At 32.8% G+C, this 20,614-nt stretch overlaps 1 protein-coding gene across 1 annotated transcript; it reads left to right on the top strand.

Annotated features, from left to right (window-relative positions):
- Positions 1 to 3,287: 3,287 nt before the first annotated feature.
- On the top strand, positions 3,288 to 19,281 carry LOC131935892 (dolichyl-diphosphooligosaccharide--protein glycosyltransferase subunit 1; the record flags this gene model as incomplete). Its single annotated transcript, XM_059292621.1, is given in 10 exon segments — positions 3,288 to 3,643; positions 11,863 to 11,921; positions 12,035 to 12,155; positions 12,243 to 12,431; positions 12,519 to 12,725; positions 12,810 to 13,002; positions 13,105 to 13,204; positions 16,951 to 17,089; positions 18,831 to 18,950; positions 19,036 to 19,281. Coding segments are annotated over 10 exon segments (1,623 nt in total), but the record flags the coding sequence as incomplete, so codon positions are not given.
- Positions 19,282 to 20,614: the final 1,333 nt, after the last annotated feature.

Genomic DNA, 20,614 nt, shown 5'->3' with positions numbered 1-20,614 from the left:
CGTCCGTTTAAAAAATCCAAAAACAAACTTGACCTAAATCAGTATCTAGCAGAGGCGTAGCGAAGGGGCGGGGGCGGACCGCACCGGGTGACACCATTTAGGGGGGGGGTGACACCAGGGCAAAAAAAATAGCAAAATTTATAGAGAAAAATGATAATTCCACTTAATTAAGTGATTAATTCGAATTTTAATAAGTGTATAATATAGTGTTTTAAGAGGTGCAAATCAAAAGTTTGAGGGGGAGGGGGGGGTGCAAATCGAAAATTGAAAGTTTGTCCCCGGGAAGGGTCGCTACGCCTCTTATGACATTTTGTACTAATACGCTGCTATTTAAATGACTATAAAATTGTTTTTAAAAATGCGTGGGTCACTATATCTATTAGATACCTGAACTTTAGGAAGAGATTCACTTACTAGATAAATGGCCCGTTGAGGGAGAAATAATACGGGCTAGGTTGATAGTGTTATCTTTTTTTCTAAACCGAGACTAAAATCACCACCTTAACTTCAAATTTAACAGGAAATGAAAAATGTATTTGAAAATGGATGTTTATCAAGAATTGGCATTTTAACCGAATTCAACCTAGAACTACACGTAGGTATGTTAGGTTAGGTTTGACCGTCGTCCCTACTGGGACATAGGCCGCTGACAAGAGTTTTCCAGACGTCTCTGTCCTGGGCTAGTCTCTCCAACTGTCCCCATGTGTATCCAATCTTCTTGGTGTCTTCCTCCAGGTCACGTCTCCAGTTACTGCACAATAATGCTAAATCAAGTCGTAGTCATACTCCTAAACCTTGCATCTAAGCTCAAACTTGACAAAAGTCGTATTTTGAGTTTGTTTCAGCCAACTCTTCGGAGGGGGGGGGTGTTGCTTCTCGGTGTACGTCTAGCGCCTTCTATAAAGAAATAGAATTTATATAGAAAATTCCTCCCCGGAAATTTTAAGTGCTCTCCAGTAAGCGCGATATACTACGTGCTTTTTAAAAAAGTGCGATTTGCCCCGAGCTATCCTCGGACTTTCATCCCCATGGCAGGGGTCGGCGTGGTCGAGTCGGTAATCAGTGTTTCTTCCAGACTTTTTTCTCCGGGGGAGCACTTGATATTTTCGGGGGGGGGGGGGGGGGGCGTACACCGGTAAAAGTATATGTTTTCTATATAAATTCCATCTCGTTCGGGGGGGCCGAGGGGGGGGGGGGCGTTAGACTTTCTTTGAGATGCCTGGAAGATACTCTGGTCGGTAATGCTCATGGTTGCTAAACCGAAAAGTCTCGAGTTCGAACCCTAGGGCAGATGAGGCTCGTTAGCTGGGGACAGCTACTTTTCTAAGAGAGACAACTCCAAAACTCAAACAACTGCTGCCTTGTAGTTTGTTCTTGGTTGGACAAAGGCTATGGAAGCAAATCCAAAAAGAAAAGCAGGCCGAAATCGGGGTCAATGGCCTCAAAGGCGCATAACCAGTTGACACCTATCCTTAGTTGTGATAGAGGCGTGGTCGAGTCGGCAAAAGCTCATGGTTGATAAATTCGAAAACTATCGAGTTCAAACGGTGACAGGACAAATGATCTCAGGACAAATGATCTCAGACAAAATATCTCAGACAAAATATCTCACGGACAAATGATCTCAAGACAAATGATCTCAAGACAAATGATCTCAAGGACAAATGATCTCACGGACAAAAGATACCAGGACAAAATATATCAGGACAAATGATACCATGGACAATTGATCTCAGACAAAATACCTCAGACAAAATATCTCACAGCAAAATTTTAATACTGTATTGGATGATTTTAGTTGATCTGAACATGTATTTATTGACTGTCATATTATATTTGTTTTCTATGTTTAATATTGTTTATAGGCCTATATAAAAATTGTGAGAAATGTTTACCTTATAAATTTGTCATATTGCACTAAACATTTTAAAATTAACATTACTAATATAGTATGCAAAGATAAAAGATTTTTTTTCGATAGACAGAGTCGGTGGGCTTGACAAACATGAGACAATCCTACCAAGTCAGGTGGATTAAACTAGATAAAAGCGGATGAAATAACAATATAGGCACACAATCGTATCAAGGTGGCCGCCCGCTTTGATGGCAGAGACATGCCTTAAGGGAAAGACAACCGACCTCCATGGACAATACAACTAACATCTAAAGTCCATAGTTATGCGTCAGTCACACCTTAGTGATCAGGTGACAAATGCTTATTTAAACGACAGTGGTCATCTCGGAGCGAAGTTTGTCGTAGTGTGCATGCAAACAAAGCAGTATTAGTTGTGCTTACTCAGCTATGGCCTCATTAGTTACCTAGCAGAAAGGTTTTAGAATATTAGTTTCTGGTGAATTTATGTTTATTAAAGCCATAAGTGGTGTAGCAGGCAAAGAGATTTGGAAAGCGAGAGTTCAAACAATAGATGATCACATGGTATTGGAGAGGTGTGATCATAACCATGCACCTTCCAGCAAAAAAAACAAAAACAAAATACAAAAAAAATAAGCGTTATGTTTGAGTTGATGCTGAAATAAAAACAATTGTATTACGTTACGAACCTGATGACCCCTTCAAATTTTTCAAAAAATAGAGAGTTTTGAACATTAATGTTACTTTATTTTTTATTTTTTAACCATTGTCATTTATTATACCTTTCAAGCTAAAGGGGTACGTTTGTTTTAATTTTTACTTTATCAAATCAAAAGCTGTTACAAAGATTAAGTTTGATAAATATTTTGATGCTTTGTTAATTAAGTTTAACACATTCATTTTATTCACAATTATAATGCGTAAAAAAGTAAACAAAACCATATTGACAGTCAATAAAAAATGTTCAAATCAACTAAAATCAACCAATACACTATTAAAATTTTGCTGTGAGATATTTTGTCTGAGATATTTTGTCTGAGATCAATTGTCCATGGTATCATTTGTCCTGATATATTTTGTCCTGGTATCTTTTGTCCGTGAGATCATTTGTCCTTGAGATCATTTGTCTCGAGATCATTTGTCTTGAGATCATTTGTCCGTGAGATATTTTGTCTGAGATATTTTGTCTGAGATCATTTGTCCTGAGATCATTTGTCATGGAACCGTTCAAACCCTCTGGCAGATAAGGCTCGATCACTTCCAACACTAGAATTTAATTTGGTTCTATATTTTTTTCACGTTGCACATATTGCAATAAAGTATGTATGTATGTATATCTTACAAATACCACCAGAATTAATTTCTAATTGTTTTCTTAACTTCTCAAAATAAATTTTAAAGTATTTCTTGCCAACTAGGCAAGGCCTTTCAACTTCCGGCTATTGCTCGTGGAAGAAGACGATTCGCCGGTATTGTAGTAACCGGTTAATGAAATAGCTGTACACTTTTTCTGGATTCATCATGAAATTTAGGATAGCTATTGTCGTGCTTATGCACGTTTTCATTTCTGCATTATGTAAACAAAATCAGGATACTATCGACAAAAATATAATTATTTCGAAAGTAGAGAGGAAAATTGACATAGCCACCCATTTGGTAAAAACAACGTCAACAATCACTTTTGAAAACAAAGGGACATCAGCTCTGAGATCAGTACTACTTGCAATCGACCCTACTCTTAAAGATAACCTTTCCTACATAAGTGCAGTTGTAAGTAAATCAATATCAAGTTGTATGAGGTAACAATAGCGGCTCAATAGCCTCAGTGGGTTTTTTTTTGGGTAATCTCAGGGGTAATCTATCATTTCTCAAATAAATTAAATTTTAGTTTTTCTTACTAAATCTAGAATTTACTCAAATTTCAAATTAAACATGACTACTGAATGATAGACATCCATATTTAATCCATTAGGCACTAATTTTGAAGTTTTTAGTTCATTTTAAACTAAATTACTTAATTTAATATTTATTGACACTCACTGCCATGGCCAACACACCTCTCCATGACAACTCTACTTAAGCTTGAACGTAAAGAAAACCACAAATAGGTTAGACTTTTTAAGTGGCCATGTACCCAGAGTTCCCCACTAGTGATCATCAAATAGCGGTCACGTGGTTTAAAAAAATAAATAAATTTGGTTGTCATTCAAAAGTCGTGTCTTATTTTAAAAAGTGCATGCAACATTTGATTTATTTCTTCATATAATGATAAAACTAATAATTCTACAACCTCCAATTCATTTTTGTGACCTCCGGGCTGATATTTTAGAAGTTCTATTAATTTGAATGAGACCGACTTTTGAATTTAGCCTCCGTTCTCCAAACCAAATTTTAAAATGCTTTTCTGGCATATCTAACCCTGCCACTTATGGTTTGTTGTTATGACACGGAAATCCCGCCATTTTGGGCGTGGTAAACATTTTTAAATGTAATTAGTTGAAGGTCTCTGGAATTTGGCCGTAAAATCACCGGAAATCAAACGTCCGGTCCGGGCGCCATATTGTTGTTAGCAACCGACCACGCCTCCAAGTTAGCGAGAAATACTATTAAATTTTCTTCAAATTATAAAAAGAATAGCATATAATTGTAGTAGCGAGGCTCACTAACTTATAAATTTCGTTATTTTTCGACTTATACATTACTAATGAAAACTAAAGATTAGGTTGAATTATGGATTTTTGGTAAAATCTTAGTTTAGCGTCGTAAATTCGGCCAAAACTAGTAATGGGGGAGAGAGTGAATTAATGGATATGTCATTAAATATTAGTATATTTTCGTATATTTTGATAAAGTATTATAGATAATTGAATAATAGATCACCATTGATGGTTAAATCAATTTAAATATCCTGAAATTTTTATCAACCCTGTTCGAGATAGTAAATTTGCTATTAAAAACAGCAGCCATCTTAAGAAAATGTTATTGAGAGTAGCTTCCCTTTAATTTCTATTCATATGAAAATGTATTTAAATATGATCGTCTTGTTGTGTATTCCTTTTTTCAAAGCATTTTTTTTTAAATGTGAATTTCCTAACAAACAACTTTATTAATTCTAGAAGCATTGTGAGATGCAACTTGTATCCATGTATTAAATCACGTTTTTTTTTTACTAATGTTTATTTGATCTTACTATTACTAAATAGTTGTGAGTTTTTTCTTATTGTTTGAATGTTCACTATTTTCATTTCAGGTTTTTCTTTTCATCAATTAGTAATTCTATCGTAACTTATGACATTTTTTTTTTACTTCTCTTTACCTTTATTAAACCCCAACCTCCGTCATATTTTTGTCGTCAATGTCACAACAAGTCATAATGTAAAAAATTACGCTTCACTCAGCCTTATCTAAGATCTCTAACCATAATTTTGACAACATTAAATGTTTGTCATCATTTATATTTATATATACAGAGAGACAAAATGTATTATCCACCAGCTTCCCTCGTAAAACATCATCTAAAACAATGAGCCAGTCCACCCCTTAAGTGCGTGTTGTCATTATTGTCGATCGCAAGTCTCCACCTGCCAGACACATTTTGGTTATCCTTTGTTGTCAAATTGTCAATATCAAGTACACAAGTGAGTGATATGGGGTTGTCCATAATATGATGTCACATATGATTTGCTACGGGAGTGAGTGAAGATTTGTGACGTCAACTCAGGCGGCTTTGCAATTTATGACGTGTCGGTCTCATGAAGGGAGGTGAACGGGGAAAAATACCTAGGTGATTGGTGGAGAACCTCTATAATGCTTTGTTCAATCAAAATAACGATTAATAAGCATTAGTATACGTATACCTTGCTTAAAACGAATCATCACAAATGTTGCAAGCCTGCTAGTTTAAGACATTCGGCAAAACGGCCGCAACACATTATCCCCGTCAAAAAGGCTTGCCACCAAATGCCTGCCGACGCATAAGCCACGTCTTATGCGGGGGTGTTAGGAATACGGCCATTAGCATGGGCCGCGTTGGAGCACCAGTAGGCTATCGCGCTTTGTAAGATGACGTAAATACTTGAATTCAATTTCGCTAAACTGCGCGAAAATTTAGTAATGTTCCATCGTTTGAGGAAATTTATTTTCTTGGACTTAAATTGAAATATCATGTTGACTGTCTGGCTCTTAATTTCCGAATATCACTTTTAATGTATCAAGATTCAGAACTATAATTTACTTTAATAAGTGTCATCTTATCGTTTATTGTGGTTTTTATAAAGCGCAGAGCAGCTTCAAAATCGGACGGCCATCAAGTTTTCACCAAGCTTCTTTTGGAGCTTAATATGGGTAGTCTAGTTCTATACGGTAAGAGCTTAATACATTTTTAAAGGGCCGAAAGTTTCAAGACAGCAAGCTTGCAGAAATAACTACGTACGTTTAAATGGACGAGTGATAGATGTGTTAGGGGCCGTTTATTAATGAACACCAACTTATGTAATCAAATTAAACGTCGCAAAAGCGTAAAAAAGGCAGTGCTTGTTGTTTTTTTCTATAAAATTAGCCTAACGGTCGGCGGTACCGCTACATGACGTCACGTGCGAGCGTTAACTCGGTGACGATGTGCTAAGTGGGGGAATGAAAAAGGTGGGGTTCAAGAAATGCGACTCGGCAAGCTTTTTACATTCCTTGACCCTTCTTAATAGTTCTTTCGTCCCCACTGAGAAAATGGATCACCAATGAATGACGCGTCATACTTCTACAGCTGGTCTTTCTCCCACAACCATCCCATTTTCACGGGGAAAAAAAACCTGACCCGTCTCCAAAATCACATCGCTGAGTTCTATTCAACCTCTCCCCACCACAAATCACAATTTCTATATGAAACAATATGTTTATGTTTGCTCTGTAATAATGCACGCTGTCATTACTATCTTAAGAGCGACGTCATTTATGAGCGATCTAATATTGATTTGCTTACTGCAAATAAAGTGTTCAAAAGTTCGACCTCCCAACAATTGTTGTGGTCTTGGATGCACACTATTAAGTCTGATAAGGTCTATTAGTCATTCATGTCAACTATATTAAAAAAAAAAAGAAAAATTACTATACAGGGGGTCATTCATAAATGATGTCACGCTTTGTTTGACGATTTTTACCTCCTCCCCCTCCCCTCCGTCACACGTCACAAAAAGCCAGACCCCCCCCCTAAAATGACGTCACACCTAAGCCTACAACCCCCCTCAAAATTGCAGTTGAATTGTTTTTAAACAGCTAAATTTTTCCAAAATCTTGTCTGAACTCTGTCAAAATAGAGTATTTTAATCAATTGTTATTACAATTTATTAAAACAGTTTTTTAAAACGCAAAATAACGTCTAAAATTCGTTTTCTAACATTGCTTTTTTAAAAGGCAAAAGTGTGACGTCGCACCATCTGACCCCCCTCATCACACGTCACAAAATTACGGACCCCCCTCCCCCCTACGAGTGTGACGTCATTTATGGACGACCCCCGGCATATATTAAAGCAATACAAAACAATCATATTAAACCACAAAATCAACACAAAAGACATGCGAATAGACAATTTATTGTTTTTAAAACATGGCCGCTGCTTGTATTTACTCATTGTTGTCTCGAACGGAGTAGTTTAAAGTTTATTCCAGGATATTTATGACTGGTTTGGTCTTGGATTGTGATTTGTTATTCAATTATCTGTAGTGTTATATAAATATATTATGTAAAATATGACATAAATATGGCCAAATGAAAGAAATATTCATTAGTTACCTTCATCGCACTTTACTAGCTACGTTGGAATTTACGACGCTAAACTAAGATTTTACCGGATTTTTTAAAATAAAATATTCTGTTATTTCAAATACACCATTAATTCCTTACCCCTTAAGAGAACATTTGACACTACATTTAAATATCTAGCTTACTCGGTTGACGAGAAAAGACAGAATTTGAAAATTTATCTAGATCTAGAATGGAAAATGAATGACAAAACAGCATTCTTGCTCCTCAACCGGCATGACATTACGTCGTGGACTTGTGTACATGAGCTTTTCATTCCCGTCATGGTAATTGCGTCAGCTTAGGTTATTTACTCACCGGAAAATAACAAAAAGCAACTGGTTGATAATACTCGGAAGAAGATTTTTCTCCCCAACGTCTCCACTTAGTCGGCAAAAGATAGCTCTGCGCATGCGCAGTGACCTATGGCTAGGGTTAGGGCTAGAATGAGGGCTAGGGATAGGATTAGGGCTGGTGTTAGGGTTCTGCGGTTGTAAACACACGCATGCGCAGTACCATCGAAAACATCGCCGCGAAGGCAAGTCGTAGTTTCTCTCCATTGCGCATGCGTTTTGCATGTGTATCTTATTCCGGCTAGCATCGGCCATTTATTAAATTCTACTCTACATGTTATTCATACCATTTTACGAAATAATGAACACCTGCATAAATCAAATGACCCTAATAAATATAATTATTTCAAATTCTAATTTTCTAATTTTAAATAATAAATATGCTTAAAATGATATGATAGTAATAGTTATGATAGTTTATAAATACAAATACATTTTACACTCAATCACATTATATTGAGTCAACAGTGTGGCAGCTGAGGTTCATACATGGTATTAGTGTCTTTTTTTTTTTACATTACATTTTTTTTCATCTTGAAAACATGACGTATGTGATTTTTAAAAAAATAAAATCTCCAAACATCATTCGCGTGATTGCTTGCTTATGTTTACTATCCTGTGGATGAAAAATCCCACCACGGTCGCGGGTCACCGTGAGTTCAGCAGGCCTATAGTACACGTCATAGAATGAACACGCGTACACGAGATGGCCGGTGTCTTCACTTCTCTCTCTCTCTCCCTCCCCCCCCCCCCTTCTTCAAGCAAATTGAAAAACAGACCTACTTCCCTACTTCTGGACATTTTTTTAAAAGTTCGGTCATTTTTTTAAAAGTTCACATATCATTATCATGCATGCTAGACAGCCAGCTGTATAAAAATTATTTTTTTAAACCAGATCTACGTCTAGCTTAAAAAAATAAATAAATAAACGCTTAAAATGCCAGTAAACAGATTATTTAGCGCCCAAAAAAAAGGCCACTGAACGAGCATCACTGATTATATAAACAAATAGGCCACGCAGCATTGACGAGGTTAACCACCGGTCACGAATGCAGCAACTGTCGGCCCACAGTGAAGAAAAAATCAATATAACAATAAAATTACTAATACAATAATAATGTCCATAATTTTACTTTTTCCGCACATGCTACAATTGTATTGTAATTAAAATACTAGACTTAACAGTTCATTCCGTAAAAAACAAAAACTAGTTGTTTCAGTCTGGCAACTAGCGTAGCAATGACGTCATGATAATAAAAATAGCGGATAGAAATGTCAGCGTGGGTACCACATTTTGGGATAAGATTTTGGAAACCAGAATCAATAATAATGTAAATATACAAGGTAGGCCTAAATATCTCAATTATATATTAATTTAGAGTCTGTCGGGCCGTTTTTCCAGGAGGCCGGTCGTTTTTAGCGGCGGTTCAGTTTTTACGGAGAGCGCTCCACTAGAAATCCTCTCATTACTTACAACAACAAATATCTCGATTTTTTTCTGGCATTCTAAGGCATATTATCCATTTTATTAGCATTTTGCATTAAAATAATGATGAGAATTTGCGAGATTAACAGGTTTTTCATTTGTCGTGGATAGGACCCCTAAAATAAATGAAAAAACCGTCAGAAAACGACGCGTGACGTTTTAGGGTCATAGGTCAATCCAGCCACCTAAGCAACGAAACGGCCTACTAAAGATCAATCTTAAATCTATCAAATACTTAATTTGTTGATGATAGACTCATTTGGAGTCATTTGATTTTTATTAATTGGCCACTCCCAGCTTTGCAAATCAAAATAATCCGTGACAACCATGTGTCTATCTGAAGAGAACTCTGCAGGATGGACCTTGCAGCTGATTTGATTTTAGCAGAATATGCACAGTACATTTGATTTTATTACCACATTTCTATTCGTATGGACACTGTCTTCGTCAGAATAAAAATCACATAATGGAATTAGATCTAGATCTAGTTCTAGAATTTTTAAATATTTTTGTTTTTAAATGGTTGTTTAAAAAAGAAAACTAAACCCAAATTATTGAAAAACATGTTTAAGGATATATAGTATAGATCTAATCTTTTTAAAGATATTCAATCCCATGCATGTTTTATTAACTAGTGTAAGTGTTTTAGCAATGCTTAATTAGGGCAATTCATAAAATATGGCGATGTCATAATAAAAATAATCTAACCCTCTTCTCTCACTTGACTTGGGACAGGTGTGTTATTTACTAAGTTTTGTGTATGCTCAGTTTAAAATGTAAAGATTTGTAAGTATTTGTTTTATTTTAAAAAACACTGCAATAGCATTCAAATTCATCAAGTTAGCGAGAAATACATTCTAACCAGCGTCACGGGCAGTGCGCGTGACAGACATCTCGCTCGCTTAGTTTTGTCAACCAGAAAAGTTAGCCTATCAAATACAATTAACCATTAATGTCCCATTCATTCTACCAAAACTCCACCCATGACGGCCCAATGTAAGGAGCATAACTCTGTATGATCAAGTGAATAGTTTCACAAAATATTTGTTTTTGTCTAAATGAAATTGAAAATTAAGATAAAAACTACTGCTTAATGTTGGGAATAAACCTGGCTTTCCAACAGTATTAAATAGAATATATTATATTCGGTACAAGTACAGAATAAAAATAAAAAATGTCGGAGAAAATTCAAAACAGGTCATTTTCGGTAGTCAACTTTATTTATTTTTGTCTAAACAACTATGCATCGAATTTAACAGTTGAATATCAATTTGGTTATGTTTAAGATATATAATTCATAAAATACATGCCTAGATACGTTTAGAGGCATTATTTTATTTTTAATATTGAATCTACTAAAAATAGGACAGATGAGTCTAAAATTTCGAGATAGAAAGAAACTTTTATTTTTTATCTTTCAAAAGCGCCATTGAAATTAGAAGACCGGAAAAGGATGCTGAAACTATTCGACTTCCTGTTTAGTTAAAAATTAGGATTTGTAGGCCAAATTTTAATGAAACAAATTTAATTTTTCTATGCGTATTGTAAGCGGGCGGCAGCGGGCGTTACGGGACATTAACGGTGTTGGGCGGCAGCGGGCGTTACGGGACATTAATGGTTAATTAGGCCTATAAAATAAAAAGAGGCCAATCGCATTAAAATGAACGCCTGTGAGGAAGATATATGCAAATTACAAACTTCAAGCTATGATTTCCCCGTATTCTTCTACTAGAAATATAGCTCCGTTGTTTAAATGACCTCACCCTCCTCCTCTCACCTAGTTCAATTTAAAGTTACACTTTTAACCCCGTTAGGATGCGTGAACTACTGATGACCTAACTATTGAAAAAAAACTGTTCTGGTGTTAAATTGCCCTCCCCTACTCGCAGCACTTAACTTGGGGCCATACACATCAGGAAGGTCTTGGTCGGTGTTGTATCTCGTGCAAATTTACTCACAACACGACTACACACTATTGTTGTATCCAGGACTAAAGCTGCGACACTCGCATAGAGTTGGATTTATTCATTAGATCAAAGTGCTTCAAATTCTGTTTCAATATTGGGATTAGCTGGACATAATGTTGGAATTCAGTTAGTTTGTTATATTATATTTATCTAAATGTCGTGTACCATCAGAAACTAAATTGGTTGACAAGACACATGTGTAGGCTAAAGAGTTTATATTTAACTCAATGCAACAAGCTCGCCGGCAGGTTGAGGCCACGCCGGGGGGGGGGGGGGGGGGGGGCTATAAGCTTACAAAAAAAAACTTAAACAAGATGGCTGCTAAAGTAAATGAGCTTGGTTAACTAAAGAAAAACCAAGTAAAATACATGTCAAATTTGTATTCTTAGGGCAAAGATAACAAAGATGAAAAGCTTGCTGTGATTGAGACATCAGTCAATGGACACAGGTATTTTCAGAATTCTTCAATAATGAATCTTAAATACTTTTCCCTTTAATACAGCTTACTTTTTGTGTGAGTGGGGTTGACAAAAAATAATAATTTTTACTTGTATACTTTAGTGACAAGAGATTCTTTCGTGTGACTTTGCCATCTGCTTTGGATGTTAGTAAATCTGTCACAGTTGATGTTGAAGCTGTGTTCTCCCATATTTTACGACCATATCCTTCTGAAATCACTCAGGTAAATAAAAATATATAAACTGAATAACTTGTAATTTAAAAGTGGTAATCTTAAAGCCATTCATAATATTCTTATTTGTTTTTTTAGGCAGAGAAACAGCTGGTTGTTTTAGACACAAACTTGTATTTTTACTCTCCCTACACAACTGTTAGTCAGACTACTGTTGTTCATACAGCTAACTCAAATATCGAATCCTATACCAAGACTAAACCTGTCACCCAAAGTGATTCAACTATTACTTATGGACCTTTTGATGAGAAAGCTCCTTTTTCAGAGGTATGAAATAAAATTTAGCTCTCTAGTTAATTTGTGGACCTATTTCTATTTAGTGGCATGAAATTTTTTTTTTTTTTTTTTTTGCAGGCTCAGCTGAAAGTTCATGAAGAAAACAACAGCCCATTCCTTTCAGTAACTACTATGGAAAGAATCGTAGAGGTGTCTCATTGGGGAAACATAGCTGTAGAAGAACATATTGATATGAGACACTCAGGGGCTACCCTTAAAGGTCCCTTCTCTCGCTTTGATTATCAAAGACAGCAAGATGGATATGCTTCTATTAAGAATTTTAAGGTACAATTTTTATTGAGATTTTTCTGTGTTGCTCATTTCTATTTGATTTTGTTAAAACATGTTTCTTTTCAAATTTCAATCTAGACCTCACTACCAGCTTCAGCTAGAGATGTGTACTATAGAGATGAGATAGGTAACATTTCAACCTCCAACATGAAGGAATTAGATGAGTCTGTTGATGTGGAACTTAGACCAAGATTTCCTTTATTTGGTGGTTGGAAAACCAGATACATTTTGGGATACAATGTGCCCAGCTATGAATATCTTTACTACAAAGGTACAAATCTGATAGAGATATTTTTTCTATAACATTTTTAGAATACAATTAACTAATAATTCTAAAGGGAATTAATCAAATACTTTTATTTATGATTTGTAGGAGACAACTATGCTCTGAAAATGCGCTTTGTTGATCACATTTATGATGACATGGTAATTGATGAATTACACCTAAAAATTATTTTGCCAGAAGGAGCAAAGTAAGTAACTACTACAAATTTTATTTTGAAAAGACTTAATTTCCCTTCTACTGAACTGATTTTTTTCAAATAGTGATTAACTCCAAAAGTCCAGAGTTTTGGCTCCAGGCATAAAAAAAATAAAAAAAGGTTTTTATCGTTATTCATATTCACAAATCACAAAATAAAATTTAAAAAGCACAAATGAAAAATGCATTAAAAATTAAAAAGAAATTTAATTTGGTGTAACCTTAAGGGTGCTCAAGGATGAAAATTGAACATAGGTCTTATGTTATGGAGCGCAGACATGCCTAACCCTAGCAACCAAAAGTAGGAACACTTGTAACTATAAAGAGGAATTTGAAGCCTAAAAGAAGAACAGAGGTGTAAATGCTACTTTACTCAGTCAAAAATTTAAAAAATAATTAAAATAAGTCTAATGAAATTATACACAGTAGCATAGATGGGTATAGTGGTTAGTTGGACTCTAGTTATATATAGCTTTAGTAGTCTCAAGGCTACATCTAAATACTGCTTAATGTCAGCTTACATAAAAATAAAAGTTAACCAGTAACCTAAGAACCCCACTACCCCATAATAAAAACCGTAACTTTGACATAACATTATTGATTTGATTATTCCTACCTTGCTATGTTAAAGATAAGGACATAAATGATAGTAACTAGTCAGAGTAGTAGTAAGATAAGTTATCTAGATCTAGAAATCAGCATGGCAGTCATAATAATTTTATTGTATTTTTCTCCCTACATGTTATTGAAAGCATAATTTAAATCTACAATTCAATTGCCTAAACCAAAAAGAACATTCAGAAGCTAGCTTGTCCACATTATCTATTAGATCTAGTATTAGATTATACTTAAACATATTGTAAGGAAACAGGAAACGTGTGCCAAATCTTGTTTCCCTGCTCTTTTTTTTTTCAATTCGATTTATTATTACTATTTATACTTTTCTAGGTCTGTAAAGGGTCATTTGAGTTGGAGGAAACTCCCTCCCTTATCATAATAAAGAACAAAGATGAAATATCGGTTTAGCACCAGTGACAATATATTGTTTTAAACATAACTAGTTTGATTTTTTAAAACTTATCAAGTGGCTTCATGAATTAGTGGAAATAAGTATTATAGAAATAGTTTGGTGCAGAGCTTTTCTCACAGCACAGATGTTTTGACAACATAATGCAGTGGTTCCATTATTCAGGGTTATCACGGATTGCAAAATTTGAATTTTAAAATTTCCTGGTTCTCAAGACCATCAAAACAAAACTTGGCATTCTAAAAAGCATATTATCAAGACTTCAGAGCATTTTCACAGATTTACACAATTCGCACATGTGTAGATGGTACTACATACTAGTAAACCATAAGCGGTTGTTTTATATCATGGTTTATGTGCATTGGGTGAGGTTCTAAAATAAACAATTATGGGGTAAAGATATGTGTAAAATTTAAAACTAATTTTGTTCTATGCACAATCCTTTGAATACTAACTTTTGTTTGAGGTCTTTACAAAAATAAAAAGTTCCTAAGAGACAGTATAGTGAACAAAATATGAATCTGTTATCTCAAATAGTAATGAAATTGTATAGTTTATGAAAAATTTCTGTTCATCATCAAGTTTCAGGGTTTAAAATTTCATGATTGGTAAAATTTGCAGATTTATTTTCAGGATTCACTTAAAAAATAGCATCCCTGACAATGTTGTTAAGCAGTTTATCAGCCACAGATCAGTTAATCATTGAGTCAAGTTTTTAAATGTTTATAAGTACCTGATTTTTTCAGTTCAATCGCATAATGATGGGGTTGATTTTCATGCTTGAACTAATGATTTAATAATTTCAAGTGATGTACTTTGAGAAATAGTCTATCAAAATGGGTCTTCAGTAAGTGAAACAAAGAGCGCTGCTATTTTAAAACATTGAGAGCTTTTTACAAATAAACCTACAAAATAAACAGTGGTGTCCACATAGTATAGTTCAGTGGTTCCCAAACTTTTCCGAGTGGCGACCCCCTTTTATAAAAAGTAAGTGACCCGCGACCCCCATAGAATTATAAAGTCGATATTAGTAGGAAATTAATAAGCAATAAAATAAGATTTTCTAGTACACTTTCAATATCAATTATTCTTGATAAATGTTTTAATACAATGAGTGAAATTGCATGCTGTTAACTACCCTCAACATTTGTGGTTGAGTTTTTGTTAACGCCAACCTAATGTCATTCTCAGCCTTTACTTATTTCTTTGTTTTGTTTTTAATTGGAGAAGTTTTGAAAATCTATTCTCACGAAGATATGTAGACACAAAATGAACTTAAACTCATAAGGCAATCGATTTCACGTTGCGGTATGAATGGTGCATATTTCATCAAAATTGTGTGTAACACGGTATGTGACGCGGATGCATTTTGCAAATCCAAGATTTCATCTTTTAATTCATTTGGAATGCTGACAACCTCAAGGGATGCAGAGAGTGGGTCAGTGCAGATATTTCTTCTTTCAGCTCAGAGGAAAATGTCGCAGTTCGTTTTCAAGAGATTCAAATAATGCCCAGAATTCTCTCTCAATTTTTTATTTATTTCACATTCTGATTTATCTATCACACTGCAGAGTCACTCAAACATGGCAGTATTTCCTAGATTTATTTTCTTCACCAATTTAGCAACTTTGATAAAAATGCATCGGGCTTATCATGGAAAGAGATAATATCCGTTCATTTTCCCTGAAGCTTCAGGTTAAGCTTATGTTGATGTTCAAATATATCTGCTAGGTATGATACTCTCTCCAATCAATAAATGTAACAAGCCTTAGGGTCCTGTTTCCATTGCACTTCCATGAACATCTTGATTTTCATCTTTCAATTTCAAAAAACGTATTTATTTTTGCCATTAAATCTTCACAAAATAGCAACTCTTCTTTGCTAACATCTGAATGAGTATATTTCACACAGACAAGCAACTGTGAACACGAACTCACGTCTGTTTGATTCATCAACTTGAAAAGCAAACAATGGTGAAAACTTGATTTCATTCAAAATTTGTTCTTTAACATCTACGGACAAGCCTGCTATAACCCGCTGAATATTATTATTAGGCAGATATATTTGTTGCATCTTTACTGCACTGGAATCCCCAATAATTAATTTCACCATCTTTATCAAGCGGAGTTTGGTGAGATTTTATTCTACTGTGTGTGTTTGTTTTTTTTTTTTGGTTTTTTTTTTTTTTGTGCTTGGCTATTTCTAATGCGACAACAAATGATGCTTGTACTAATGCTGTGTTTCCTTGGTGAAAACTTCCTGTTGATCAAGTCTTTGACGTTTGCAACTAGTTTCATACCGACGAAAGAACTCCATATCTTTGTAGGTGTGTTCCGAATGACTCATTTCAAAATGACGTTTTAGGTTTGAAGGTTTTATAGACTCATGAGTAAGAACAACTTTGCACAGTATGCCTTGTTTCTTCTTTATTCCATCTCCAGTAATGTTAGTAAAGCCGAATTTCAGATATCCTTCTAAATATTTGTTTCAATGCTAGGGTTTAGTCTACCAGTTGGCGAACCCCCAGAAAGCCCATCGCGACCCCCAGGGGGGTCGCGTCCCCAGTTTGGGAACCCATGATATAATTGTTACTTTGCATGTTTAAAAAATAACACATTTTGGAATAGGCCTACTGGTGCTTATGACCTTTCTTATTCAACTTATTGCTTTTTTTTTAGTTTTATTCATTGCTTTTTAATTTTTCTTTAAAGAAATGTTGAACTTAAAACCCCTTTCGATGTTCAACGCAAGGGTGATGAGATTCATTATACATATCTTGATACTCTTGGACGTCCTGTTGTTGTTTTGAGTAAAACAAACCTTGTAGAGCAGCACATTCAAGATTTTGAGGTTTGATTCTTTATTAAATGATATTGAAGCCCTTTTCTTAAATGAATGGAGTTATTTGAAGATAATCATTAATTTTTATGTATATGTTAGGATTGACATTGCTACCTAAAAGTAACAAGCCTTAGGCATCTGAGTAAGAACAGCAAGGCAATGCTATAATTTAATCAGCCCACAAATAGCAAGATATATGATTCTCAATTTATAACCAATTTTACTATGGTATATGCAGATGTGCCACTTCCTGAGATATCCCAGAATTCTGTAATTCGATATTTTTTCACCAAAATTTTTTTTATAAAATTTGAGTTACAAGTTTTCTGGACTTCCTAATTTAATATAAAAAAAAAAAAAATCAAGACAGAGAATCAGATTTGCATAAAAGACTGCATCAGTCTTTGTCCTTAAGACAATAACTTTTAACAGGCTATTATTTTGCAGGACTAAATATTTATAAATGCTTCTCTGACCATAAGTCTGGCCTTTGTCAACACCCCCCCCCCCCCCATCACATGCAATTCCGCTAATTGTTTTTTTCTATACCAAAGTAATGCTGACCTTGCTGTGTAGAGGTAGATTTAAATAGAATAAATTAAATTACTAGGATAGAGCATAAATTCAGTTTAGTATTTATTTCTCTTTCATTTAAGGATAACTAGTAGTCTATAACATAAAGCATTAACTTTGCAAGTACTCCAGATTAGCCATTAACTGGCCTGGGCATCAAAACTATTTTACTTCCCCTGCGGCCAGGTGAAAAGACGACACATTTTTCAACCACAGCAGTTTTAAAAAATAATTTTTAAAAAACACCCACTTACGTTAAAAAAATAAAATAAAATGCAATATACACTAAACTGATCAAAGTTTATTATGCAAGAGGTTCTATTGCTTAATATTTACTTATAATTTATAAAAATAATTTATAAAAATAAAAAATAATCCCAGAAAAACATAAACAAAACACTACTTCTAATATTATTTCTATAAACAATATATTTAAAATGCTGGAACTACTTTCTTTTTCAATAGTTACATTTTAAAGCCAGATAAAGTTACATTATAAAGCCAGATTTAACGACAGAGGCATTTTAATTAGATTTAATTTCACTAATTATATTGCCCATAATTTTGAGAGCAAAATTTCTTACCTTTAGAAAAATTGTAGATTCTATTTAGTGATAAACTTATTACTTCCTGCTTCCATGATATCTTCAAAATCTACTTATCAACACGACTTATGCTACTGCATGTAAAAAAAAAACCTTCCTATACACAGTAGGGCGGGTGCATATGCCTGTAAAGGGTTAATAAAACATGAAATTTGCTAGTGGGCAGCATCTCTTGTGTTCACAAAGAAAATAAACTGTTTATGAGGTCACTGCCTATCTCAAAAGCATTACTTGTATACTAAAAAGCACATTCAGTGTTATCATACAATTGTTACTAGCAATATTACTTGTTTGCTAAAAGCACATTCTATTATTACAGACCACATGTGTACTAAAAAGCACATTCAATTGTATCATAGGGTAATCAATACAATTTATGTAGTCATTAAACGTATTGTGTTACAATACAATACTTCTGTAATCAAAAGAATATTTATTGGAGGTAGGGTTTCAAACTTGATAACAATAAATGATAGTAAATATGTGTCAGATAAGTTACCTTTCTAGCAAGTTATCTTTTTTATAGCATAAATAAAGATAATAGTATTATTTAGATTGTTTTCTTCTTTCAGCTCCACTACACATTCCAGAAAGTTCTGTTATTACAAGAACCCTTTCTGGTTGTTGCAGTCTTTTACTTCTTATTTGTAGTTGTCATCATCTATGTCCGCCTGGATTTTGCCATAACAAAGGTAGTATCCTTGATTTGAGATTTTAAGATCTTATTTGAGGTTACATTTGCTATGTAATAGACTTTAAACGTTTGAATTTATTAAGGATGAGGCAAAGGAAAGTCGAATGAGAGTTTCAAGTTTGATTGATGAGGTCCAGAGTGCTCATGACCGCCGCAGTGCTCTCTATCAAAGCTTTGATGATGCTATCAACAAGTTAAAATTGAATAAAGATAGCAATGCCTTTTCTGCCAGTCGCAAGAAGATTGAAGCAGATTATAAACAGTTAACCCAGCAAATAAGCAACCTGCAAGCCCAACTTAAAACTGAAGGATCAGAAGCTGCAGAAAAGGTATGTTGCCACTGTATGGCTGTGTATAGCCTGTTTACATTATATATATATAAATAAAAGTATATTTGTGGGTTTGTTCATCCTTTATTCATTACTGCACCTTTCGCCATAAAACTTTGGTGAGTAGATTATTGATGGGAGGGTTTCTGCAAGAGAAAAATTTCAATTTCAGCCCCAAAATAAAAATAAAGGAATATTATTGATTTTTGAATACTGAACATGGTTGATTCCCTTTGTCCATAAATAAATTCTGTACTGTAAAAAACAAAAAACTTGTTCTGCAAATAATGACAATACTACCTTGAAAGTTTCTGCAAAAAAAAAAAAATGGCAACTTGGATCTAAATATATATATATATATATATATATATATATATATATATATATATATATATTATATTATAAATATATATAAATATATATATTATATTATAAATATATATATATTATATTATAAATATATATAAATATATATATTATATTATAAATATATATAAATATATATATTATATTATAAATATATATAAATATATATATTATATTATAAATATATATAAAAATATATATTATATTATAAATATATATATAAATATATATATTATATTATAAATATATATAAATATATATATTATATTATAAATATATATAAATATATATATTATATTATAAATATATATAAATATATATATTATATTATAAATATATATAAATATATATATTATATTATAAATATATATAAATATATATATTATATTATAAATATATATAAATATATATATTATATTATAAATATATATAAATATATATATTATATTATAAATATATATAAATATATATATTATATTATAAATATATATAAATATATATATTATATTATAAATATATATAAATATATATTATATTATATAAATATATATAAATATATATATTATATTATAAATATATATAAATATATATATTATATTATAAATATATATAAATATATATATTATATTATAAATATATATAAATATATATATTATATTATAAATATATATAAATATATATTATATTATAATATATATAATATATATATATATATAAATATATATATTATATTATACATATATATAAATATATATATTATATTATACATATATATAAATATATATATTATATTATACATATATATAAATATATATATTATATTATAATATATATAAATATATATATTATATTATACATATATATAAATATATATATTATATTATACATATATATAAATATATATATTATATTATACATATATATAAAATATATATATTATATTATACATATATATAAATATATATAT

Source organism: Physella acuta, unplaced genomic scaffold, assembly GCF_028476545.2.
Source record: "Physella acuta isolate Inbredline_101_S28 unplaced genomic scaffold, ASM2847654v3 ptg000163l, whole genome shotgun sequence".
Taxonomy (NCBI): Eukaryota; Metazoa; Mollusca; class Gastropoda; family Physidae; genus Physella; species Physella acuta.
Note: the sequence above shows the minus strand (reverse complement) of the source record. Positions and strands in the feature narration are given on the sequence as shown.